Source organism: Melozone crissalis, unplaced genomic scaffold (genome assembly GCF_028551555.1).
Source record: "Melozone crissalis strain CALT ecotype California unplaced genomic scaffold, PUWL_Pcris_2 ptg000026l_1, whole genome shotgun sequence".
In the NCBI taxonomy this organism is placed as follows: domain Eukaryota; kingdom Metazoa; phylum Chordata; class Aves; order Passeriformes; family Passerellidae; genus Melozone; species Melozone crissalis.
This window is the reverse complement of record NW_026535804.1, coordinates 5,621,045-5,647,542: the sequence shown is the minus strand read 5'-3', so window position 1 is coordinate 5,647,542 and position 26,498 is coordinate 5,621,045. Positions and strand designations below refer to the sequence as shown.

General features: G+C 47.4%; 1 protein-coding gene across 3 annotated transcripts in view; it reads left to right on the top strand.

Annotated features, from left to right (window-relative positions):
• SEPTIN9 (septin 9) overlaps positions 1-26,498 on the top strand; it is a 334,469-nt gene that overhangs the window by 108,563 nt on the left and 199,408 nt on the right. For all 3 annotated transcript variants that reach the window (XM_054278869.1, XM_054278868.1, XM_054278867.1), the window contains exon 11: positions 519-1,872. In XM_054278869.1, the coding sequence (XP_054134844.1) occupies positions 519-654 (136 nt within the window). In that variant the 3' untranslated portion in view covers positions 655-1,872. The remainder of the gene's footprint in view (positions 1-518; positions 1,873-26,498) is intronic.

Below are 26,498 nucleotides of genomic sequence, written 5' to 3'. Positions count from 1 at the left end.
GCAGCTTCTGGCCTTAGTGGTCCCTCACCAGTGCCAGCTCTCACCCCCAGTTCAAAGGCATCACCCTTCACTGGGGTGTCACTGTGGGGTCTGGGTGAGGCTGGTCCCTCCGAAAGAAGTGTCCCTGCTGTGGGGGAGAGGGAGGCTGAGCCCCCTGGGCTTGCTGGAGAGGGGACATTGGGCTCCTCCCCAGTGTGGCTGCAAAGCCAACTCTGCACAGGTGATCACTCTGCTGCTGGCAGAGTTATGAGGGGCTACAAAACCTCAGCCCAGGTCTAGCAGGGTGGGGATCTCCCTGGGTGGGTGTTGTGCAGCCACAGGTCTGTGTCCCCAGGCACAAATGAAGGCTTCAGCTCCTGCTGCCCAATAATGCTGCCAATGATTGCCTTTACTTCCCTCCTGTGCCCTAAAGGAGGGAATTAACCTGCATTAACCAGCAAGGCAGGAGGGCACATTGGGCCTGGGGGTGTTTGGGGTGACATGGGCTGGTGTGATTGCTCCATCTCCCTTCCCTGCAGGACACACATGCAGAACATCAAGGATATTACCAGCAACATCCACTTTGAAGCCTACAGGGTGAAGAGGCTGAACGAGGGCCAGAGCTCTCTGTCCAACGGCGTGGCTGACAAGGAGCTGGTGGCCAACGAAATGTAACCGTCCCTCGCCGCAGCCAGGACCTCGCTCGCTCACGCTCGCTCTTTCTCCCCTCTCCCCCCTTTATTTTTATATAAATCCTCTGCCACTGTCCCTCTTGCCCTGCTCCCTGACCCCCTGCCATGTAAACTGACCAAATAACCAGACGTGGAGCGGGGTGGCCGCTCTCCCCCTGCTTTGTGCCATGAGTTTTGTGCTCAGCCCCCGGAGCGGCGTCCCTGGCCCAGGGTCTGTCCCTCTGTGCAGGCTGGGCTCTCACTTGCCCCCAGCTGTGGCCCCACAGCCACGCCAGGGGAGCAGATCTGTGGGGCCAGCAGGGCTGGGGTGCCCTGGGAGCCCTTGCAGCCCCTCCTCTCCGTCCATGGAAGGCGAGGGCTCCTCCAGGTGGATGGAGCCTTCAGGGCGAGGTACGGTGGGATGAAGAGAGCCAGCCAGTGCCGTCCTTGCCTCCTGCAGCCCTCTGGGAGCCACCAGCCCCCAAACCAGCCCCTGTACCCTCTCTACATGCAATAAACTGGGAGTGTTGAGGTGTCACCTCGCCTGTCACCTTGCCCCGGCCAGGCAGAGCGCCCTGCTTTGGGAGAAGTGCCTTTTAGACTGTGACCTTGCAATAGCGTGGGAGAGGGGAGGGAGGCTCTGCCTTGTCTGTCTCTGCAGCCTACACAAGGCTGTGAACCTCCACAGAGACTCTCATTCCCTCTCCCTCGGGCCAGAGCTGTGGCTGATGTCCTGGGAACACTTGTGTATTTATTTGTCACTCGGGTGGGTCCTTGTTCTCTGAAGGCTCCGAGTGTGTTTGTCCTGAGGGGGCTGAGCGTGGAACTTTGTCTCTGCAAAGCAGTGCTGGGAGGCAGAGGGTGGTCCTGTCTGACCTTTGTGATTCTTGGGCTTTTCCCTACATCAGAGGAGGCTCTTGGGTAGCTGTAAATTCCTTTTCATTTCTTGGGTCCCTTGTGTGTCCAGGGAAGATGCTCCTGTTGTGCTGGTCCTTGTGCAGGGGGTCTGTGCATGTGCTGACCGAGCCCTGCAGCTGTGGGGGGAGCTGGGTGTTTGTGGGTGCTGCTCCCCCAGCTCTGCCCCCAGACCCTTCTCTTTCTGTGTAAATCAGACCCTGCAAGCATTAGGTAGCACTGTGACCCAGGAGCAGGGGTTCCTGGAGCAAAGCTCTGCAGTCCTGCCGCTCTCCCCAGCTCTCCTTTGCCTTTCTGGTGTCCACCAGTCTCCCAGTCCTCTCTAAGGGAAAAAAACTTCCTGCAAATCACCCATTCTGGGGGCACACACCGAAGTGGCAGCGTGTCCCATGCTCTAGCACTGGAAGGCACCTGCAGAGCCCACGGGGGACAGAGCCTGGCTCAGCACAGGAGGAGGGAGGAGGTTGCTCTCCCCTTGCTGGGGCTCCCCAGCTTTTCAGGGGCTCCCCACACACCCCCCCAGCAGCCAAAGGGGGGTGGATTGTGAGAGTCCCTTCTCCCCTTCACTCACATCCCCCTCCACAGCAGCCCCACGGAGCTGTTGGGGAACAGCAACTCTGTACTTGCTGACTTGCTATATTTTAGCAAAAAACAACAACAAATGTATTAACTGAAAAAAAATATATATTTCAAGTGTTAAAAAAAGACTGAAAGGGGAGGAAAAAACCTCTTGTGTGAGGCACTTCTGCAAATGCCATCCTAAACTTTTTTTTCCTCTACTTGGTATCTCAAGCTGGGCCAAGCAAGACACGCCGCTTTCTCCTTTGTAACCTGACTTTTTTTTTTTGAAGGAAAAAAAAAAAAAGAAAATAATACAATAAAAAAACCCTTCATCCAGATCTATTAAAAATGGCCTTTTGGGGGTTATAAGCATTATGAAAATTTAGTCCATTTTTGTATAAATAATAGTGTTTAATATGTATTTCCCAAAATAAATGTTTCGAATGCAAATAGAAGGATGCTTGTTTGAAAATGTCTGTTCCCAGCCTTGGTATAATCATTGCTGTAGGGCTGGGCGTGATGGGAGAATCCAGCCACAAAACTGCCCTGTTCAGGGTGGAAGAGAATTCCTTGACACCGGCAGGGGGGTTATTTACAGACGGGGCTGCTGTGGAAAGTGCCTTGAGCTGTTTGATTTTCCAGCATCAGTCTCAATACATGGTTATGACAATGGGAAGATGGCAGCAGCTCACACCCCAGGCAGCAGACAAAGAACTCAATGTTACAACTCACTTTAAAAGCTTTTTGACCAATCACACAAAGCAAGAGCACATTGACAGTAGTTCTATCCAGTCACCATAAGCACAGGTACCTTTGGCTAAAACAATGCTTGCTTATTTCAAATACAATACCTGCTTGTAAGCCTTAAAACACAACACATAGAGCTTCATTATTAAGCTTTAACCTTCCTAATATTTTGCTAGATAAACTTTGTGCAGCTTAGAGAGCTATTCAGACAAGTGTTAATACACAGGCCATTGTTCTATTTGCCCTTGCTTTTTCTACAGTTTAATTTTTCTGCTGACCAATCTCATGGCTGCTGCTTTAGTTCTACTTACAGTTCTGCTGTATCTGAGGCCTGCCTTTTGCAGCTTTCCCCAAAACTTTCTGATTTTCCCTCTAATTTTGTGGATTTCCACATTCCTGACCTCCTTGACTCATCCCACTTCAGATTCCTGCCCTAGGTACTCTCCAAACTGCTGGAGCTGATGGATGGAGCTTTGGGATGGAGCCAGCCCAATCCTGAGGGGGGCAGGTGGATCCCATCCCTGTGTTTCCATGGTGGGGCTGTTCCCACCGTGCTTCCTGCTGTTTTTCCAGAAGTGTGTTTCCCCTAGTTCAGGGGCAGGCAGGAGCTCAGCTTTCACACCTGAGTGGCTTTGGCTGCACAGGCAGGTGGTTCTTCAAACCCTTCATGGCTGCAGGCTTGGCCTTGGGATGCCCTTGGAAGTGAAGATTGGCCATCCTGAAAACCACACTTGTCCCCGGTGTCACAGATGTGACACTGTCCCCTCTGGTTTAATCTCTCTCATGTGTTTATTGTATTTTTCCCCCTGAGTAGCTGAACTCAGAGGTCACCTGGAGCTCTAAGTGACCCTGTTTAGGCTGGAGCAAGTGACTTCAGAGCTCCTTTCCAGCCTCAGCCCTCTGGGATTGTGTGGCTGTGGGAGGATGGACACAAACCCAGCAGGGCAGCACTCAGGTCATGTTCCTGAGGGGCTCTAGAGCACAGGACAGCCTTATGTACATTTTAACTCTGCTTTTCTGCTGTTATCTGGGTTTTGGTGCAGTGAATTGTCTCATCTCACGTGGCATCAGTGATGGGACCCCTTTGCCACAGTGCCAAACCCATCCCCATCAATACCCTCCCATTTCCTGAGCTGTTCTGTGCTTGCCTCACCCCAAATCCTCACCCCCACAGCTCACAAAGGATTCCAGGGTAAGAAGCAGCAAAATCAAAATGTTCTCACTGCTGTAAGCAGAGCAAGACCCAGAACAAAAGCTCCTAGGGATGGAGGAGGGAAAATCAACGTTGTAGTAACTACAAACACAGGCCTTGGGCTTTGCTCCTAGAGGAACCTACAGCAGATTCTGCCTATGTTGTGGTTTTTCTTGTGCTGGGATTTGGGGTTTTTTTTGCTGTTTTCCTCATTGTTGGTGTGTGAGCATTTGAGGGAGATGGGACAGAGGATGCTTAGATTCTGGAATCTGAGTGTGTCCATGCAGGGACAGAGGATGCTCCAGGGCTGTGACCATGTTCACAGGGATCCGAGGATGAGGGAAGAGACAAGGATCTGGCTCCATGTTTCAGAAGGATTGATTTATTATTTTATGATATATATTATATTAAAACTATACTAGAAGAATAAAAGAAAGGATTTCATCAGAAGGCTGGCTAAGAATAGAAAAGGAAAGAATGATAACAAAGGTTTGTGGCTCAGATAGAGAGTCTGAGCCAGCTGACTGTGATTGGCCATTAATTAGAAACAAGCACATGAGACCAATCACAGATGCACCTGTTGCATTCCACAGCAGCAGATAATCAATGTTTACATTTTGTTCCTGAGGCTTCTCAGCTTCTCAGGAGAAAAAATCCTAAGGAAAGGACTTTTCATAGAAGATGTGTGCGACACAGGGCTTCCCAGGCAGATTCTGGAATCTGAGTGTGTCCATGGAGGGACAGAGGATGCTCCAGGGCTCTCCAGGCAGATGCTGTCCTGGTGACAGGTTGAGAAATGGTTTGTGGATGGAGAAAGGGGAAATCAGGCAAAATCCCCCAGCTCAGCAGTAAGGGCAACTTTTGTTTAGGCCAGAGGAGGAGCTCAAGGGGTCGGAGGTCCCTTCATGGGAATGGTGCAGGGAATGGCTTCCAGATGTTGGGAAGCTCCAGAGAGGTGGGCTTGGCCAAGAGAGAGCAACACCAGATGCTCTGATGGAACAGGGGCTTGTGTGGTGCTGTGGGAAAAATCCCAGCTGTGGGAAGGGCTGGCCATTGCAAAATTCCCCCCAAATCCCCAGAGTGTCCCAGGAGTGACCTGGGAGGGGCTGGGTGGGGATGGTTTGGGCAGAGGAAAGCAAGGCAAGGAGCTGCCCCCCCTGCCCACACCCTCCAAGGGAAATGTGCCTCAGGATGGCAGCAAGGACCTTGCACTAATGGCTTATTGAGTGGCCTCACTTGAACAAATGAGGGAAATGAAGATGAGTGAGAGTTTAATTACCGAGCTGAGCAGCTTTCCACAGCAAGGATGGGCCCTGCTTGCCTTGCTGGCTCTGGCAGGGAGAGAGAGGGGTCGCCCAGCACAGCTGGGCTCTGGGGGTGCCTGGCAGCCCTGCAGGAGGGGGCTGCAGGGCCAGGCAGGGCTGGAGATGGGTCAGGTTCCGAAGAGCATCTCCATCCAAAGAGGAGGACTATAAATAATAAGAATAAAAGGGAGTATAAATAATTAAAGCAGCTCGTAGCGAGCAGTTCCCGAAACGTCTGCCTGATTTAAAAACTAATTACTTGGAGGGTAATCACCACCAGAAGTGCACATATTTACCCACAATGCTGCTCTTCCCTCCTCTTCCCTTCTCTCCCTTCTCCTGATTGCTTTCCCAGGCTCTGGCACAGACTTATCACTCATCTACAGTGCACAATAAATGGGCTTGTACTCGTCCATCTCCCTGATTAATTCCAGCACTGGAGACTTGCTCAGGGAGGAATAAATCCTCTCAGGGTGGGAGGCCAGGTGCTGGCAGGAGGGGAAGCTGAGCTGTGAGGTACCTGCAGAGCCCAGAGGAGCTGGGAGCCACAAAAGGTGAGTTTGTGCTGCCAAAACCAGGGCACCAGCGGGCACAAGGAGCCCCAGGGGGATGGGGCATCCCCTGCTTGTAGGATTCATGAGGGTAGCACAGTTGGGATGGACAGAGATGAGAGATCTCTGCAGCCAGGTCTGGAACTTGGGGTTCATTGCAAAGGGCCTGGGTGCAGGGCCCTGCTGGGAGCTGCCAGCCACAGCTCAGAGCAGGCTGAGAGAAGAGAGGGGGAGAGAGGGTGAGAGAGTAAAAGACAAGAGGTAAGAGGTAAGAGGTAAGAGGTAAGAGCTAAGAGAGCAAAGTTCCTATTACAATACAATAAATCTTCTTCTGTGTTGAATATTCTGATTGTCACTAACCAATCTAGTACAAGATACAAATCCTATAGCATTTCCATACAGCCTATAAGAATCACTACATTACCATACTGGGTTACATTTTAAACCCTAAAAACTCCTCTTTGGGCCCCTTCTGCCAAGCTGTAGGGTCTGCTCTGACCCCTGGACCTGTCTGTAAGCAGAGGGTGTTGTTCCATCAAAAGGGGATTACCTTCAGCTGGCCACACCATTGTTTTCCAGTTGTTCAGTAACTAAGGGATCTCCGAGCTTGATTTCATTTCAATCTCGCTTATAGTTTCCATATTCTCAAAATCTTTTGCCAGGCAATCATATTGATAAGGCTTTCCTGTTTCATCCTCCCCAACACCTGCTCAGTGTGAGCTGCTGCTCTGCTGGGCCATCCCTCACACACTGGGGTGTGCAGCAAACCCTGAATTCCCTGGTGTGCGATCTGTCCTCTGGGACACATCTGCCTTTGATGTGCTTGCTGGGCTGCAGCAGGCACAGGCAGGGCTGCAGAGCTCCAGCTTTAATTACAGAGAAGCTGCTGCACTGCAGCTGAAATCTTGGGGGGGTTTGATCATCCTCATTGTGGCCTGTCCCTGCCACAGTGAGGATTTGTCCCTGTACCCCCAACTCCTCCCTCACACAAGGTCCCAACCCTTTTCTCACAAACCCTTTTCTTCCATGCCCACAGCAAACTCAATTTTGTACCTCTCTCACGCAGTTCAGTTTGTATTTATTTGCCTGAGCTTCTCTCTGGATCTTCACAAATTAATAAATAATTCTCACCAACAGTCTGATTTAGGAGCAGCACTGCACAGAGCTGCTTCATTTAGGAAAACAGAATAATTTACTCCTAACTTATGGGATTCAGGAGACTTCCACCTGCAGCCCATTGATATTTTCTCATTAACATTACCCAGCTAAGCTAAAAACTGCAATTTCATAAGTCATACTTCCTTCAAAGGCACATTACCAGCTTCCCAGGGACTCCAAAAGTTTACTGGAGCTTAAAGACATTTCCAATAAGAAAACCATTTGTATAGGTCATTTCTTGCAATGAATTCTAGCACTAGAGACTGGTTAAATATACTCCTTACATGCAATAACTTCCTGGAAGTATAGGGAAAAAGTGCTTTTCCACAATTAATAATAGAAATCATTGTTAGGGAAACCTGGGTCACTGGAATATAAAATATCATGAGAAATAACATAGCAGAAATGTGCCAAAGTCTCCCCTTCTTATTGCTACTGAAACCATCTTTCCTGCAAGTTTCCCTGCCCTGAACTCTTCCCATCAGGAAGATTTGAGTGAGTGATGCTGGGCAAAAGAATAGCACTGAGTTACTCTTTAACAAGAAGATAAAATGAAAATATTTAACTGGGAAACAAAATAAAAGTCCTTCATCCTCTGCTCTAGGACATATCTATAAATGACATAAATAAAAATATTCCCTTTTTGGGGTTTTTTTTAGAGGTTGGGGGTTGCCCACAGTGAAAATATGGGATGGAGGACTGGGATACAAGGGGGATGGATGATTCTGTGAGAGCTCCAAAGGGCCAGCAGGACCCAGGGCTGGGCAGTTCTTTCAATCTGCACACCATTTTTAAAGGAGGTTTCTTTGGTTTGGGGTTTTTTTGGTAAGTCACAGCTGAAAGCTCTTGCAGGCAAAGTTTACAGACCCCATTCTTTCAAAAGTAAAAACTGTCACCTTTGAAGGCCCTGGAATGTCCTGAAACATTTTAATGTCCTGAAACATTTTAATGTCCTGAAAGAGCTTTGCAGAGGACAAGGATGGGGAAGCAGAAAGAGCCTGGAGCCTCTGGGTACATCCAGGCTCCCCACACTGCATCACCCATGTGGGGCAGCCCCACCTCCAGCACCCCCCTTACCACCAGCCTCAGTGAAAAAATCAAAATTAAAATCATATTCCTAAAGCAAAATTACACATTGGAGACTCCAGGGCCCTCCCGGGAGGATCAGGGCACTCCTCTATAAATATCTGCCTCGAAATGTTTAATTTGCAGATGGAATTAAGGCTGGGAAGAAAGGGAAGGATGTCTTTTCATGTGTGGGCTGTCCAGCTTTGCCTTGAATATCAAAGTGAGGCGCGTTACAAAGCAGCAGCTCCACGGGATTATCTGAGAAACCTTGTAGGTCCCAGGTGGCAGAGCTTTTGGGGATCAAAAGGTGTGAGACTTATGCAGAAAGCCAGGGAAAGCCAGCCCCAAGGAGCCAAATCCCAGGGCAGTTGGCAGAGTTCAGAGATTTCCAAGGAAACAAGAAGGTGGGTGAGGAACCAGGAAAGCTTGGGCTTGCACCTGGATTTTGGATTAAATATTAACTCGCTGCAGTGGGTTATGAGGATAAATATTTTCATTAATCATGTATGTGCTCATTATGAGGGTGAGAATAGACCATTCAAGATTCATCTGCATGAGCTTCTCAACTCCAGCCTCCCGTTTTCTGCCTGTAGCTTTTGGTAAAACACCTTCTTTGCTTGCTTTCTTCAGGAAGCTTCCCCCCCACAAAGAGTTTTATTGGTTTCAACATTTTATTGGTTAGGCTTTGAAAGCACCAGATGAAAAGGTTTAGCTTGAGGGTGAATGGAGAATGGAGAAAATGCAGTTCAGGTTTAAACAAGGGAAGGGGAGTGATGGTTTTGTAGGGATGGTTTTGTAGGGATGGTTTTGAAGTGGCCCATGGAGGTGGGAGCCTGACCTGGGCTGGGAAAACAGATCTCAGCTTCCAGGATCTGCTGCCATGTACAGTGACACCTTGCCATCCATTTCATTAAAAATCTGAATTTTTCCTTCTTTCCTCTGATTTTATTGAACTTTTCAATCATTATAACTTTCCTTAGCTTTCCTTCCTTTCTGCTTTTAGCAGCTCTTTTCAATTACTTGGTGCTTTCCTTTTTATTCCAGTAATTTTTTTTTTTAAAGACTTGTCTAGAAGGAAGAGGGAAGACAGATTAAAATTTATACTGGAACAGAAAGTGAATATATGGCTGAGAGTCTAAAACCCTGTCATTAGCAATATTTAATAAGGAACAAAATTACTGGGCAAGCTGAGATATCTGCAAATTACTTCTGAAACTCTCCAGGATGGAAGGGGAGAGCTGCCTGATGGATGAAGACACAAAGGATTTGGAAGGAGCATCTCTAATGACCACCTGTCCCACTAAAAAGATTTAGGGATGCTCTGAGGGACAGGGATGACACTTTGGAGGTGCCCTAAAAATGCCCCCTGTGCTGCTGGCACCCTCTGGGCTGGCAGCAATGGCTTTATTTTTTTGGTTTTTTTCCACTGGCACCAATCCCAAATTGAGCTCTGTGGAGGAAAAGAGAGGCCACGGGTGTTGGATGTTTCCTTTTCTGAGCACTTCATGGAGGAAGAAGGGGCAGATTTGGGGTTGTGCTGGTGGCTGTACCTGTTTTTTTTCAGATAAAGCCCTTTCCTGACCCAGAGATCAGCAACATCAACCTGAACTTCCTTCTCTCCCAATAATTCCAAGAAATTAACCTCTTGTTATCATCGACTTCAAAGATTGGTTTTTCAACATTCCACTGCATCCAGAAGATGCTCCTCAATTCACCTTTTCAATTCCAGCCATCAATAAAAGAAAACCACAGCCCTTCAAAAAAGACAAGCACATCATTGTGCTCCAAAAAGCCCTTTTTTTCCTCACACAAAAGACCAATTTATCAATTTAAGCCCTTTTCTAACCCAAATAAAAAAAAAAAAAGACTGGATATGGCACTTGGTGATATAGTCTAGTTGTTGTGTTAGGGCAGAGGTTGGACTCAGTGATCTTAGAGGTCTCTTCCAACCTCATTATTCTGTGATTCTGTGAACTAAAAAACATTTTAAACCCTTTTATTCAATTTTCAATGCCATTTAAATATTAAAACAATACAAATGTTACAGTTTGGAAGCTCTGGGCTTGGACCTCTCCTACCTCAGTCTGGTAGCTCTGATGTTTATCAGAGCACACCACACTCTCAATGCTTCATCTACAGGAGAAATCTGTTTAAAATGGGGCTTTTTGCTGCTGTCAGCTCTGGTATTTTTGGGGTGGTCCCCCAACAAAGGGAGGAAATTATGAACCTGACTCCATGTTATTAGAAGGCTAATTTATTATTTTATGATCTATGAATAGATAAATATAATTTATAATTATATATTTATATAAATTCTATATATTATATATTCATAGATTGTATATATTTATCATCTATATATATGTATGTATAAATTATATATAACATATAATTTATATAACATATTATATATATAATAAATTAATTTATTATTTATTATTTTATGGTTCTATATTGTATAAAAGAATGCTATACTAAAACTATACTAAAGAACAGAGAAAGGGTGCAGACAGAAGGCTTAACAAGATAATAATAAAAAACTCGTGACTGCTTCTAGAGTCCCAATGCAGCTAGACAGTGATTGGTCATTAAGTTAAAACAATTCACATGTTGGATAAACAATCACCAACCACATTTCAAAGCAACAAAACACAGGAGAAGCAAATGAGAAAAGGGACAGAGCTCACCCCAAACACAGGCCTAACTTGGGATCAGTTTCTATTCCCAGCAATATGCTTGAGAAAGTGCCCAGCATTAAGGGATTACAGCTCTGGGGGTTTGGAGATTCACTCTCACATCCATCTGCACCAGGTTTCACACAAAAGCCTTGACAGAAATAAAAACCCAAACCGGTGTGAAATATGTGTATATAAGCTGTGATAAATAACAGCCTGTCTGCTTTCTACATTCACCCTAGTTTAGCAGGGATGAGGCCACCAGTTAATCCAGCTCTGCCAAACCAGAACCAGCCTGCTGATTGCAGGGCCAAACTGGCACCACACTCAGCTTTGGCACCCTGGAAAGCTGCAGAGACCAAAATTAAGAAAAAGCTCTGGAATGGCCTGCCCAGGGCAGTGGTGGAGTCACCACCCCTGGGTGTGCCTGCAGGACAGGGAGGGGCCTCACCCCTGCCCCAGGACTGCTGCAATTCCCAGTGCTGAAGATTGCAATGCAAGATGTTTTCCATTACCATCTGTATGGCAGATTACCTTTGTCAAGTGGGCAGTTTGCCTTATCTCTCTCTTTGAGGGGACATCTGCTGATAACAGCTATTGAATGTCCCTGCATGGCTGATAAGAACTACAGCATCCCATTGGGAGATGGGAGCCCAGAGGGAGGAGCCAAGCATTCCTACCTGGATATAATCTGGAGATTCTGGAACACCAGCACAGCTTCTCCACTGGATTCCCCAGAGGAACAGCAGCTGCCTCTTCTTCCCCTGGATCTTCAGGGGAAGAATACATCCTTCTCTACAGGATCCCTGCTCCAGCAGAACCACCCCTGACACTGCAGGAGGGCTGAGCCACAATTCCAATGGGACTGCTGCCAACACCCTGACCCACAGGGTGTCAGGTTGGGTTCTGACTCTGTCAGTGTTGTTCTAGTGTACTGCATTGTTTATTTTATCCTTTTATTTTTTTCCTTTCCCTATTAAAGAGCTGTTATTTCCTGCTCCCATATCTTTGCCTGAGAGCCCCTTAATTTAAAATTTATAGCAATTCGGAGGGAGGAGGTTTACATTCTCCATTTCAGGGGAGGCTCCTGCCTTCCTTAGCAGACTCCTGTCTTTCCAAACCAAGACACCCAGATTTGTTGGGGCTGGAGCTGTGGCACCCATCAGGTCAGTGCTGGATGTGTCCAAGGTTGTGTTGAAAATCAAACCTGCTGAGCTGGGACTGCAATCACAGGTGCCCACTAGAGCTCTGCATCCCCTTGAAATAAAAATGGGGTTGAGTGTAGAGCTGCATTGGTGCCGTTAAAGCCCCCAGCAAAGAGCTCTGACCATGGCTGTGGTGAGCTGGAGATGCTCCCCACAGCCACAGGGGTGGGCAGAGATGGAGATCCCTGCCCCCAGGTGATGTTCCTGGAGGATGAACACACACCCCTCCATCCCTTCACTCCTTTGCTTGTGAAGAGTGATCAAAGTGCAGCTGTTGGAGTTTATAACCCGAGTAAACGCTCAAAAATAATAAAAAAGAAGAATCACTCCCAAAACATCGCAGGGCTGGCATTTTGAGTTTTGGCTGCTTTGCCTGAGAAACAGTCTCCTCTGATTCAGCTTGTTCAAATCATCTTAACAGTTCTTAGCAAGAAAAAACCCTCTGTATCCTGAAGGCAAGTATATTTGGGCAGAGCAATAAGAGAGACTTTAAGAGGTTTGGAGGTTACAGTGGGAAATAGCAGTTATTCCCAATAAGCAGTGTTAAATGAAGTGCTGCTGACAGTAGCCTGAGGCAGGTTCAAGAGTTTCAAGATTTGCAACTAAGAGATTAACCAAAATAGATGTCTTATTACAGGCAAGTTTGTATCTAAATCATTTAAAGTACCTTTAGATGCTGTAATGTTTTTCCTCCTAAGTGCTCGTAGTATATCTGCAGCTTCCTCCTGCTTTTCAGGGGTGAGCAAAGCAAGAGCCCTTGATCTTGGTGAGTTTAAGACCCTGTGAGGAGGGAACCCAGTGGATTGGCAGGTTCCCTTTTGATGGGAGTTTGGTTGAGCAGTAATTCTGTTTTACAGAAAGGAGAGATCCTGGCCCATCTCCCCCTGTGTGGTGGCTGACAAGCTGGATGGGCCCAGCTCGAGGTTTTGCCAAAGATTTGGGGGTAAAACTGCTTTGGAAGAGGAGCAGCAGCATGGCTGGGAGCTGGAGGAACCTGGCCCTTGATTTGCAGAGGCTGTGGGTTCTAAGGAGACCAAGTGTTGTGTTTGGGGGTGTGAGAAATGATGCTCACTTCCAAAAAATGTAAAATGTTTATTAAAATCGTATCAAAAATGCAACAGAAGATTGAATAGAGAAAATATGATGGGAGCAGATGATTTTCCCCATCATATGCTCATCTACACAATGGGTATTCTGCCTTTTAACCATTTAGCCCCTCCTAAAGTTTTGTCCAAAGGATCCCTCAGCAGAGCTGGAACCAAGAAAATAACTGGAGACTGAAAGAGGATTGCAACTCCTAAATATGTGTTCAATGTGCTGAAACCATCCTGGAGCAAGCTGGTGAGGGCCTGGCAGGGCTGGGTGGCACCAACCCATGGGGAGTTAGTAAAGCTGAGCTCTGGGAAATGAATCCTCCTGGATGAGGCCATCGTGAGCCACACTCAAAATATAAAATACTGCTCTTTCTCTTTGCCCTTGCTTGCTTCCAGATTCTCAGATTCATGACATTTCTCTGCCATACAATAGACCTGAGATTGCAAGGTTTTTTCCTCCATGTGAACACAGGAAAGTGTCATCAAGTGTCTTTGCACTGTTAACCTTCTTTTAAAAAGTGAGTCTGTCTCCCTCCAGGCAATCAGATATTCACGGTGACCTGGTGACAGTGGCACCTCCAGCAAGTGTGCAAGATGTCATTTGGAAAGCACCAGAAAGCAAATGAGAGTTGTTTCATTTTCTGTGACAGTGTTCACAGGGGTCCAAGGATGGGGGAAGAGATGAGGATCTGACTCCATGTTTCAGAAGGCTTGATTTATTATTTTATGATCTATATTACATTAAAACTATACTAAAAGAATAGAAGAAAGGATTCCATCAGAAGGCTAGCTAAGAATAGAAAAAGAAAGAATGATAACAAAGGCTTGTGACTGACTGAGACAGTCCAGACAGCTGACTGTGATTGGCCATTAATTAGAAACAACCACATGAGACCAATCACAGATGCACCTGTTGCACTCCACAGCAGCAGATAACCAATGTTTACATTTTGTTCCTGAGGCTTCTCAGCTTCTCAGGAGAAAAAATCCTGAGGAAAGGTTTTTTATAAAAGATGTCTGTGACCATTTTCAGCCCCACATGCTGGGCAGGCTGGTGGCAGTCCTTGCTGCACGGGGACACAGAGAGGTGGCAGAGTGTAGCCTCACCTCCCCTTAGGTGGGAATGGCTTTTCCAGGGGTTGCAAGTGTCAGGAGTGAATTATAGCACCTCTGTTTTATCTTGTTCCTTGACAGGTGAGGGAGCTGCATCCCAAAAGTCCTGTAGCCAGTTTTCCCTTTCAATACAACAGATTCATGGATGCTGTGCTTGTCACGGCTCACCCATGGAATTTACAATGCATATCTGGCTGACAGCCATGCCACAAACCCTCTTTAAGTGCAATGGGAGCCCCTGTGCAAGAGGATGAAGGAAACAAGGATTAAATGTGTCCTGGGTGTCCTGCTTTTGCAGGACTTTTACCAGTTTGAAGGACCAGGTTGCTCCAGGCCTTTATTTCCTGCAGTGGAAGTGCAGACTCCAAACATTAAAGGGAACAAATGGAAATCTGGATTTTGTGGGGGCTGCCAAGGACCTGCCCTGACTGCCACAACCACTGCAGCTCTCTGGGCTCCCTGGGCTGTCACCAACTTCCCCCTTTGAGCTGCCTTCCCATGTGTGGCCCATCTCCTTGTTGGTGTGCCTGCCCCCCTCATGGCCTGAGGGTTTAACTGTGGAATCTGGAGTTTTATCTCCTTTTTTCTTCCTTGGTCAGGGTTGGGATTGAAAGCGCTTGAGATGGTATTTCTGCTGGAGACCTGACATGGACAGAAAATCCCAGAAGGGCTTGTCCACCTCAGGCTCTCCTTCCTGGCCTGTCCCACCCAATGTTTTGGAGTAGGAGCTAAGAAACCTGCCATAATCTGCCTGCAGGAGAGGCTTGTCCCTGTTAGGATGCAGCAGGTTTTATCTTTTGCATTAGAGGAGTATTCAAATAATTTAACAGAGGATGTTCTCATCCCTCCTCTGCTGGCAGAGTTGTTTTTGTGGCTCTAATGCTTGCCTGACCTCAATAATGTCTCCTGTGCGTTGCTCAGGTTAATTATGCATTAAGTTTACACAAGGCTTTTCCGTTTTTAATCAGCTCCATCCCTGCTGCCTTGGGCTGTGCTGGATGCGCTGACATGGGGTGTTGGAACCCAGGAAATTCCTCTGGCTGCCCTGGAGGGCTCCAGCCCCTGCCCAGGGGGCTCAGAGACCTTGGCACAGAGCCCAAGACCCCTGTGCCTTTGATTTTGACCCATAGAAAAGAACAACCTTTACATGAAGAATTACCAACCTTTATATGAAGAATTACAAGTCAGGAGTATTTAAGTAGAATGATTTTGTCACAGGGTGAAAAATAGATTTTTGGAGTTTTTAGAATGGGGGCTCGGGGTCCCAAGATGGAGGAATTTGGGTGTGTCCTGCCCTTTTTCCTTCTTCTTCTTGGCCTCCATGTTCTGGGTGATATTGGCACTTTTAGATTGGTTTAGAGTAGAAGCTCACTGTCTAACATAGGTGATAGGTACTGGGAAGTAATTGTAAATAATGTACACACAGCAAAAGATGGAGGACAAGAAGAAGAAGAAGGAGAAGGACAGAACATGCCCAGATTCCTCCATCTTGCCCCCTGAACCCCCATTCTAAACCCCCAAAATTCTACCTTTTCACCCTGTGATAAATTCACTATCATTCTATTCAAACCCTTGTGGCTAACAGTACTAACAATACACGCTTAACAATTATTAACTATTTTACAACAGTTTCTATTCTAACTTATTTTTAGGTTAGAAAGTTGCTGCTGTGATTGAGCTCGGTTGTACTCAGCTCCTTTTCCTTCTCCCTGGGCTGCAGATGTGTGTGTGTGCTCTGGGAGAGGCTTGGGAGCTGCTGGGAGGTTTTGCCTCAGACTCAGTCCTTCCCATGTGGCCTGGGTGAGTACAACAGAGTGGGTATGGCAGGAAAATTAATCCACAAACACCAGAGGCTTATGTCCAAAAAGGAGGCAGAAGAATTCTTTTACTTCATTTGAATAAAGGGAGAGGCCATGGGGCATTCCTCTGGGGTCTCTCAAATTTTTGGAGGATGCAGCCTCCTTTTTATCCCAATTTCCCTTCTCTCTTTCCCCATTGGCTGAGGTACTTGAGAGGTTCAGACTTCCTGAAATTCCTGATACCAGAGATTCCCCTCTAATGTATAACCCTCCCTTTTCATTTTTAATTCTTAGGCATTTAGGGGTTTTCCCCATTGTTTCTTTCATCTTTCAATACCCAATTTCATTTATCAGCAAATCTGCAGTTTATTTGTAAAGGCAAATATCTTTTTTCCATTCATCAATCAGTGGAATCCTTCCCATTGCTTCTTTTACCTCTCAGTGCTGGTTTTATTTACCAGCAGACCCACAGCTTGTTTGTGAAGACAAATCATTCCTCTCAGGTACAAAGATGGTGTTTCTCTTTCTTCTGGAGATCTGTTTCTCATCTCTTTGCTTTCCTCTGGGTCTCCTCTTTGGTTTCACTGCAATCTCTTTCTGTGCTGGATGAGTTTCCTTCTCTAAGACCTTGAAAGTAAAGGTTATGGGGAGGTTGCACAGGAGAAGTTGGATAACATGAATCTTTCTTCAAGGCAAGCGCTCCTGTTTGCAAAGTAACTTGGCAGCCTTGTGTATTTTGGATTTAGGCATCCTGGTGCATAAGCCAAAGCTAACAGATATTAATTAGCTGGAGGACTGATACTGTAATGAGAGCAGTTGTTCACATAGCTTGGCATTTTTATTTTTAATGCAAGTAATTAAAGGAAAAATTGTGTTGAAGAAGCCAACGCTTAGAGATGTTGTATAAATAACACACCCTGGGTGGTGAGAGCTGGGGAGGAACGTGAGGGGAGAGAAGAGCAGCTGAGCTCTGCTGTGGTGGCTGCTGTGGAAGGAGGCATTACACCTGCAGCAGGAAAAAATGGTGCAAAAGAGAAGTGTGGTGTTAAAACCACATCAGAGGAGAAGGATGGTGAGTTGGGAGAGCTTTGGAACTGCACCAGGGTGTTTTATTTGAGGATCCCAAAAAGCAGGAATGCAGGAATAGAGTCTGCAGCACAGGCTCGGGGTTGGAGTAACAGCACAAGGTTCTGAGCATGCAGCCTGCTGTTTAAAATACTACATTTTAAATTAGTAAATTAAAATAATTTTTTTTTAATACTCCTAAAATATCTCCCAGCCAGTCACCCTGCTGAGATGGTTCAGGAAGAAGTTTTTCATGGAGAAATTCTGAGTGAAACCAGTTAAACACTGGCATGACCTGGGAGGCAGGGATGGATCCATGGGGCTGCAGGAAGCAGAGCCACACCTGTGGTTTGTGCTGCCAGGAGAGTGAGCAAACAGTCAGGTCTGGGTTTGAATACCTGGCAGGGGTGTCCTGGAGATGCCCAGAAGGTCTCTGGATCAGGGAATGACGGTCTCTGTCCTGCAAGCCCAGGGAAGTGTCAGCTGGGTCTGCAGCTGAGTTTCTCTGCCCTGCTGGTGATGAAACAAAGCCCTGGTTATCTCCAGGGTGGTTTTCTCCAGCCTTGAGACAGAAAAGAGACTTGAAACCACACCCAGCCCCCAGGAGCAGCCGTGCAGAGGAAAAACTGCAGTGCTGAGCACCTCCCACGGCATGTGGGCTCTGCAGCCCTCACTCCCCTGTCCTGGCACCCCACTGCCACTGGCAGAGCAGGCTTCCCACAGGGATCTTGTCCTTGCCATGGGATTCAGGGTCTGACCACCCCAGGCTGCTGAGCACACACCCAAAACTCACCTCTGAGCAGGCTGAGCTGCCCCAGTTCATGGGATGGGGACCAGCACTTACCTGAGGTGCTGTGATGTGAGGCTGGATGTGCTGAATCACCTGGACACTGCAGCCTTTGATGGAATTTTAACCATTTGTTTCCCTTCTCCAAAAGCCAGCTGTTGGCAGGGATGGTCAAGTCCTTGCTGTTCTCCAGGTGGTGTATTGTGAAGGAGAGAGTGGATGAGGAATGCAAATCAAAATTAACCCTGAGCTTTACCTTTTTTTTTCCTTTAAGAAGCTTAATATATTATCTAATAATGTGTGTAAACAATCTCAATATGCAAACTGAAAGGTAGCATCCATCCCCCCAGCATCAGCTGGCTTGAGCTTCCCCATTAACCTCTCCAGAGCAAAAAAACCCTTCCTGAACAGCCATTTCAGAGTGTGCAAAATTGATTTTGCATTCGGCGTCCGCAGTGGGAGAAGATGGCGGCGTGGAGCGGCGGGTGCCTCTTCCCTCCCCTGTCATTTTTTTGGGATTTCCTCCTTTCCTTGGCGATGGAGGACGGGCAGGTCTGGTGCCAGCGGGTCACACTCCCACTGCCTGGGCGTGCAGGTCCCCACTAGTGCCTTCTCCCAAGCCAAAACAATAAAAACCAAATTTACAGCAGCCCCTCCTTGGGTGCTTCCACAGCGCAAAGACCCCCTGCCTCCCGCCCCCTTCGTGTGCATCTTCTCTTAATTAATTAATACTGCATTCATCAGCGCTTAATTCCCGTTTCCGTAGCACTCGGCGAGGGGGGCTGCCAGCTCAGGGCGGGTGCTGAGACAGGCTGGAGCTGCTGTCTTAGTGCAGGAGCTTAATTAGCCCCTGTGACAACATGGGCTCGTTTGGCACGGAACGGGAACGGGAATGGGAATGGAATGGGAACAGGAAGGGGAATGGGAACGGGAATGGGAATGGGAATGGGAATGGGAATGGGAATGGGGATGGGAACAGGAATGGGAATGGGAAACGGGAATGGGAATGGGAATGGGGATGGGAATTGGAATGGAAACAGGAATAGGAATGAAAATGGGAATGGGAATGGGAATGGGAAGGGGAATGGGAACGGGAAGGGGAACGGGAAGGGGAATGGGAACGGGAATGGGAACGGGATTGGGAATTGAACGGGAATGCGAATGGGAACAGGAATGGGAATGGGTGGCTGCCAATGGTGCCCAGCAAATGCAGCTCCCTGTCCCCGTGCCAGTCGCCAGGCAGCTCGGCTGAGGAGGAAGCGTGATCTCCTGCAACAGATGCCCAAATTTAAAAACAAATTTAATCAAAAATTGGCCTCCTTTTGAGCTGGATGAGGAAAAGCTGCCGGGTTTTGTCTGTATCGGTGGTTTTGGGGACCAAATCCTGTTGGGTTGTACAGGGCTCACATCTCTCACTGCTCATAGTTGTGTCAGTTGGTGTTGCAGGGGTGCTGCTCTCCTTTTCTTCACTTCTTACCTTAAACACAACTTGTTGGCACTTGTAGTGCCTCCTCTGCTGAAAACACCTTGCTACACTGTGCTGCAGCCCTGGTGGGACACGGCTGGAGAGCCCTGTGGGGCTGATGGGGCAAACCAGCAAATCAGCCAGCAAATATGAACAGCTGAACAGCTGGGGTGACTTTAGCAGAACAGAACTTTTTGAGGACTGCCTGGAAGGAAAGATGATGGGTTTGTCAGTTGATCTTCTGGTATGCATCAGTTTAGATGGGTGACTATATTTTTCAGGTTTTTACCTCCCAGACTTTGAGCTCTCCTCCCCTCCACAAAGAGGGAAAACCCTTGTGCCCCCACAGCTTGCTGGGATGGTGACCAAGGTGTGCTGTGCTCACACCCACACAGCTCCCACCTGCCTGGGCACCATATTTAGGGTGAGATGGAGAGGTCCAGAGTCTGTGCGTGTGAGGACAGGAGAGCTGGATGAGGGAAAGCTGCCAGGTTTGGTTTGTCTCAGTGGTTTTGGGGACCTTCCCACAGTGTGTCCCTCATACCTCATGGCCACAGCACAGCCATGCTCAGCCAATGTGAGCATTAACACCAGGCAGGGGCTTGGGCTGTGGGGCGTTGGCTGTGGGGGGGGTTTTGTGCTTGATTTTTATTTAATCTTTAATTTCCACTTCCTGCCACTCTTTTATTTTATTGCACTGCTGGCCCATGGCATTGAGTCTTGGCCGCCTCATTGGTGGTGGCATTGGGAGGGACGGGGTCAGTTGGCACAGCAATTGCTGCTTGGGGACAAAAGGAGGCTTTTCTTTTTTTTCTTTTTTTTTTTCCTTTTATTTTTTTCCTGCAGCGACAGTAGCAGCTGCCAGCCAGAATAGCAAATCCCTGTGACTTGGCACCGCTCCAGCTTCCTTGAGGGTTGCAGAGGGATGGTATGTTGGAGGGTAAGACTAGCTAATTAATCTTCTGGCAGGGAACAATGTAATATCAGACAATTACAAAGACAGAATGAAATTGCTATAGTGGGAAGGCTGGCATATGAATTTCTCAAAGGGTCCATCCCTCGGCCCGCTGCCGTGGTGCTTTGTATGCGGGAAGGGCACCCACTGTACATGTGCTTTGCTGTTGTGTGTGGGGTTTTTTTGTGGGATTTACATTGTGGGTTTGGAGGAGGGGTGAGGGGAAGCTTGCTCATGGGAGAAGCTTTCTGAGGAGCAGAAGAGAGAAAGAAAAGTCCTTTTGAGTGTATGTGTCCCCACTGACCAGCTGTGCCCAGAGGACAGACCTGGTGCATCGCCCATCCTTTGGGCACACGGGGCTGGTGATTTTTTCCCAGTTCTGTTTCGTGATTTCACTGTGGTATCTGATGGCTCAGGCTTTTGGAAGGGAGATCTGACTACTGGGCAGAGAGGGAGGGATTTCCTACAGTTCTTCACAGAGAAACCTTCAAAGAGCTCTGGAGCTGCTGAAAGTTCTAGGGGGAAAACACCTACGAGCTCCGCGGAGGTAATTGCCCATAATGAGCTGTAATCACCGCTACCTACAGTCGGGACGGGTGATGGATAGGGCAGTGCCAGCCGCATGGTGCAGGCTCCCCGGCTGTTTATTTGCAGCGGGGAAAGAATTAGGCAAGTCTCATTTATCCTGGAGCACAGGGAAGCATCGTCGGTGGGGGATCAGCCTGGGCAGGATTAGCATAGGAAAACCCTCCTCCGTCCTCCTTGTCATTAGGCATGAGCTAATGACTCTCCTCCCTCTGCATCTCTCTCCCAGGATGAAACTCAGAGCGGTGAGATCTCTAGAAGCATCATTAAAAAACAAAACAAACCAAAAACAACCCTGCAATACCAAAGGTGGCAACGGCATCAGACAAATCCTTTCAGGGATTTCGCGTCTGCGCGCCAGGAGCTGCTTCCAGCTCCATTCCGGGATGGAATTGGAGCAGCTCCAGCTTCCTTGTTCCTCCTGCTAAGGAATTCGAGTGGGTTTTATTTGGTGCCTGCACACATCAGATGGTGCACAGAGGATGTTTAGAAACCACTGCAAGCCCCCCTTGGAGCCAACTGCCTTGCCAGTTGTCACTGGAGCCTTTGGAAGGCTTGGGGTGAACAAGTGGCTCCTTTTAAAGGAGCAGCAATGCCAAGAGCTGGGCCCTTTTCCAAGGTGCAGATGAGGAGGGGCTGCCCACAGTTTAGTCCTTGACCAGTGCCCTGAGAGGCTCCCTGGTGGGTGCCCATCTCTGGGTGTTTGCCTGAGTATTTTTCAGGGCTGGCTGGATAGCAGGAATGTTTTCCATTGGGTTTTCTTAGTGATGAAGGTCCCAGGGCTGGGTGCCATCAGAAGTCCCCTGGTGAGGTCCATGCAGATGTGTAGCTCCTTCTCTGGCCATATATGTCCCCTGACACCCCAAAATTCCCTGCAAACCCAAAAGAGATGGATCCCAAACCCCAAGCCTCTGTTCCACCATCTGCTCCCTGTGTTTGCTTTGAGCATCCCAAGCACTCAGGGAACAGTGGTGGCTCCTTCCCTGGAGGCAGAACGGATGCATCACCTCTGTCTGGAGGATGCAGAGCTCAGCCCAGCCATCCCTTGGGTTCCTGTCCTCATCCACCCACCCACCTCCAGAGCTGGAGGGAAACTCTTCCAAGACCAGCCCAGCTAATGTACCTGCAGGAGAAGGCCCTGGAGACCTCCTGTCCAGACAGTCATGGCTCTATTAATGGATGCAGATGAGCAGGAGTGAAAAAACAGAAGCTATCCAAATCATTTAATAAATTATTTCAGTCAGAAATTGTCACTCTCATATTTTCTGAAAAATCCCTTCGCCAGGATTTCTTCCCTTAGGAAGATGAGAAGCCTTAGAGAAAAAACAATATTATCTCATTTGCTTCTCCCTGTTTTGCTGCTTTGGAATGTGGCTGGAGATTGTTTGATTGATTTCATGTGAATTGTTTTTACTTAACGACCAATCACCATCAGCTGTGTCGGACTCTGAGTAGTCAGTCACGAGTTTTCATAATAATTCTTCTTAAGCCTTCTGATGTATCCTTTCTCTGTTCTTTAGTATAGTTTTAGTATAGCATGATATGATATAATGCAATGTAATGTAATGTAATGTAATGTAATGTAATATAATATAATATATCATAAAATAATAAATTAGCCTTCCAAGAACATGGAATCAGATTCACTCATCTCTCACCTCGTCCTGGGGAACCCTGCAAATACCACAAGAAATTATCAATTCAGTCCCTGTCTGAAGCCCTGCTGAGGACTCTCCCTCTTTGGTTTTGTGCCCAGGCCCAGCCTTGCCCTCAGCTCTGTACAAAGTCTGAGCCAGCAGCTCCTGCATGGAAGTGGAACAGACAATCTGAACCTCTTCACAGTCAATAATTGACGCCTGGGATGTTTTCGTAAATTAATGAGTAGATCTTCTTGACTGTACTTCAAAGTTTTCACTTTATGAATCTTTTATGGAATTCTCTACACTGAGGAAAAAAAAAAAAAGAAAACAACAGACCCTTGTAGTACTGAAATTTTACCTTTGTAAATGATGCAATAAAAAAAAAAAAATTACTTAAACCCCACCCTTTCAATGGTTCAATGGGGTGGGGTTCAATGACCCCACCAAGTCAATGCAAGCAGTTGACTTGAGAAAAATCATCCAGGGGGTTGTTGTGTGCACACTGTGGGGCTGAATCAGCCCATGGAGGTGGGTACATCCAAATGGGCTTGTGGGCTGAAGGGTTAATAATGATCTGGGCACCCTGACCTGAACCTCAATGCTGCCAAAATTCCGCCCTTGCAGCCTGGTGTGTCCCTCCCCAGGTCCTGCTGAGGCTCTCCAAGGGAACTTCTGGAGTTAAGAAATTTAATTTGTAATAAATCAGCATTACAGTACAAGTAAATCTGCTTCAGTGGCTATAAAAATTAATTCCTTATCCTAAACATTATTATATAGCTTTCAAAATGAATTGGCTGTGGTTGGTAGTCTAGTATGTGCCATTATTGGTAATTAGTGTAACAAAATAACGTTGCTGTAATATTTCCTGTCTACCCCTCCCCCAGTTGGGAGCTGGTTTGTATTAGAGAATCAGAATTGCAAATGCAGGGCTTGTGTGCAAGCTGCTGGCTTTGATTTTTTTTTTTTTCCTTTTTCTTTAATATAATTTTGTGTGTGTTGGAAGTCAATCTGTTCCTGTCTGGAGTTTTCTGGGAGCATTTCCTTCTGCAAAAGCTTTGGAACGTCACAGGGCACCATCGGAGCCTGATGCTGGAGGGGCTGGGTGCTGCCCAACAATCTTGGTTCCTCCTTTGAGCTTTTCCTTGTGTGCAGTTGGTGCTGAGATCCAAATCCACGATGGGTCAGGTTGGAAGAGACTCCAGTTCGAATCATCTGGTCCCATCTCCCTGCTCCAGCAGGGGCATCCCAGGCACAGGATGGTGTCCAGATGGTTCTGGAATATCTGGATGGTGTCCAGATGGTTCTGGAATATCCCCCGGGGTCATTCACATCTCGCAGGACGTGCCAGGTCTCACCCACAACTTGTGTCTCAGTTTCTTCCAGTGATCCATCACATCTGTGTCTTTATCCAGAAGCTTGGCTCATCCTAAAACACCTGCTGGATCTCCCATGGAGACACTGGGGCAGCTCTGAGCCTGCCAGGAGCTGGAAGGAGCAGAGATTTCCTTTTCTGAAGCAGGGGGCAGGGGAGGGATGGGCTGGGGCAGCGATTTCTGCAGCTGTGTGCAGCAGGAGGTTCCCCACACGTGGAAGGCAGAAAGATCCTGAGGAATTGTCTTGGTTTGAACAGACAGGTGCCTGCTAAGGAAGGCAGGAGGCTTCCTAGAAATGTAAAATGTAAACCCCCTCCCTCTGAGTTATTATAATTTTGAAATTAAGGGGTTCTCAGGCAAAGATATGGGAATGGGAATAACAGCTCTGTACTAGGAAAATTTTTAAAAATACAAATGCAATAGTACAAAAAAAGAGAAAACAAATCAGTGGCAGAGTCAGACCATGCCCTGCCCCCCTGTGTCAGGGTGGTGTCCCAGCCCCATCCCATGGGGGCTCAGCCCTCCTGCAGTGCCAGCTGTGGCTCTGCTGCAGCAGGGATCCTGCACAAGGGGGGAGTTTTCCTCTGCAGCTCCAGGGCTGCTGCAGATGGGCCTGGGCTCCCTCTGGCCATGCAGGGCAGCAGAAAGCTGCTCCTCTGGCAATGCAGGGGGCAAAGGCTGCTGTGCTGTGCCAGGCTCAGATTGGATCCAGGGAGGAATGCTTGGCTCCTCCCCTGGGCGGAGCATCTCCCCATGGGATGCTGGGATTGGATCAGCCCTGCAGGGACATTCAGTGGCCATGGACAGCAGAGATCTCCTGGAGGGAGGGTTGGCTGTGGAAGAGATAAAGAAAAAACTGCCCCATGGACAGCAGAGAACTGCCCCAGCTCTGACAGATGGGGATAGAACTCACACCCTCATTTCCAACCTAAGACAGGAATTTCACTGGGTTTTTGATGCTTTTCACACCTTTTTAACCTGAAGAGGCTGAAAAGGGGGATGGAAACACAGCAGGAGCAACTAAAAATGAGTTTCTACATTTCATGTGTGAGATGGACACTAGTGGGGCTTTTCTCCACAGCCCCATTTTCAGTGTGTCCAGGTCCATCCTGCCTTGGGTTGTTCCTTCCCGCTGCATTTCCAAGAGTTATCAAACCCCAGTGCCCACCCGAAATGTCCTGGATAATCCCTCAGGCACACCCATACCAAACATTTCAGTGGTGCTGACCAAAACAACTCCTGCCATTTAATTTGTGGAGTGTCCTTTTGGGGTTTCCCCCACCCCCCTCCACTATCATAATTCTGTTTTTCTTTATTTTCTCCTCAATTTTCAGCTCGGAGTGTTGCTTTTTGAAAAAAGTCCTCAGCAGTCATGGTTAGAAACTTGATTCTCCATGGAACCAGAGAAAGGAGGAACTTTGGAGGTTTGGAGGAACCTTGGAGGTCATTTAGTTCCAAACTTCTGCTGTGAGCAGGGCTCCTTCCAATAAACCAGGCTGCTCCAAGCCCTGTCCAGCCTGGCTTTAGGGAAGGAAAGTTCAAATTCTCCTGTAATTTTCTGGCTCTGGGATTTTATTTTTTTCTATGAAATGACCAAACTAAAACTTAACAGCAGTGTAATGAGAACCTGGGGGCAGAGAAATGGGGAGCTGTGGGGAGAGTGGATTCTTTGTCCTGTCCCCAGCACGGAGTTATTGCTTGAGTCCTGAGGATGTGACAGCTTCAGAAATCTGGAGGTATGCCCAGCACCCAGCCACCCCATTTATCACAGAGCTGAAAAATGCAGAAACTGAACAGGAAAAGTGAGCAGGAGATGTGTTTGCCATCTTGGAAAACATTAAAGATGTCGATACAGAAATAATATTAATGTTAATGTTAATGTTAATGTTGATGTTAATGCTAATGTTAATGTTAATATTACTAATACTAATACTAATACTAATAGTAGCAGCAGCAGCATTTTTGGCCCAGACAAAAATGCAGAAAATAAGCAGGAAAACTTAGCAGGAGATGTGTTTGCCATTCTGCATTAAAGATGTCGATACAGAAGAAGAAATAATAATAATAATAATAATAATAATAATAATAATAATAATAATACCACCAACAACAACAACAGCAGCATTTTTGGCCCAGACAAGGCTGGTAAATCATAATTCCAAACATCAGCAAGTCCCAGGGTGAACAGGCTGTGCCATCTGAACCCTTTGATTTGGTCCAGGCTGGGTTTGGGAGCTGAGCCTGGGCTTTGTGCTTTGGCTGCACATTTTGGAGGGAAATTTCAGATTTTGGACAGATGCAGTCAGCTTGACCTGCAGGATACAAATTCCCTCCAAGCTGAGGGAAGAAAATAAATTGCATGTTGGAAGCGATATAAACATGATTTCAGGACTTTCTCCAACTTTTTTTTTCCCCTCAGGGCAAAGGATATTTAAATGATTCAAACCAGGGCTCTGCTGGGAATGAATTGATGGATTTTTTTCAATATAAATCCCCACACTGGTACCAGTAGAGTTTGAAGCCTCTACCCCATTTGCAGGATGAGAGCAATGCTTTGGACCAGGAAAATGAGGATATTTTCTTCTAATTTCCTCAC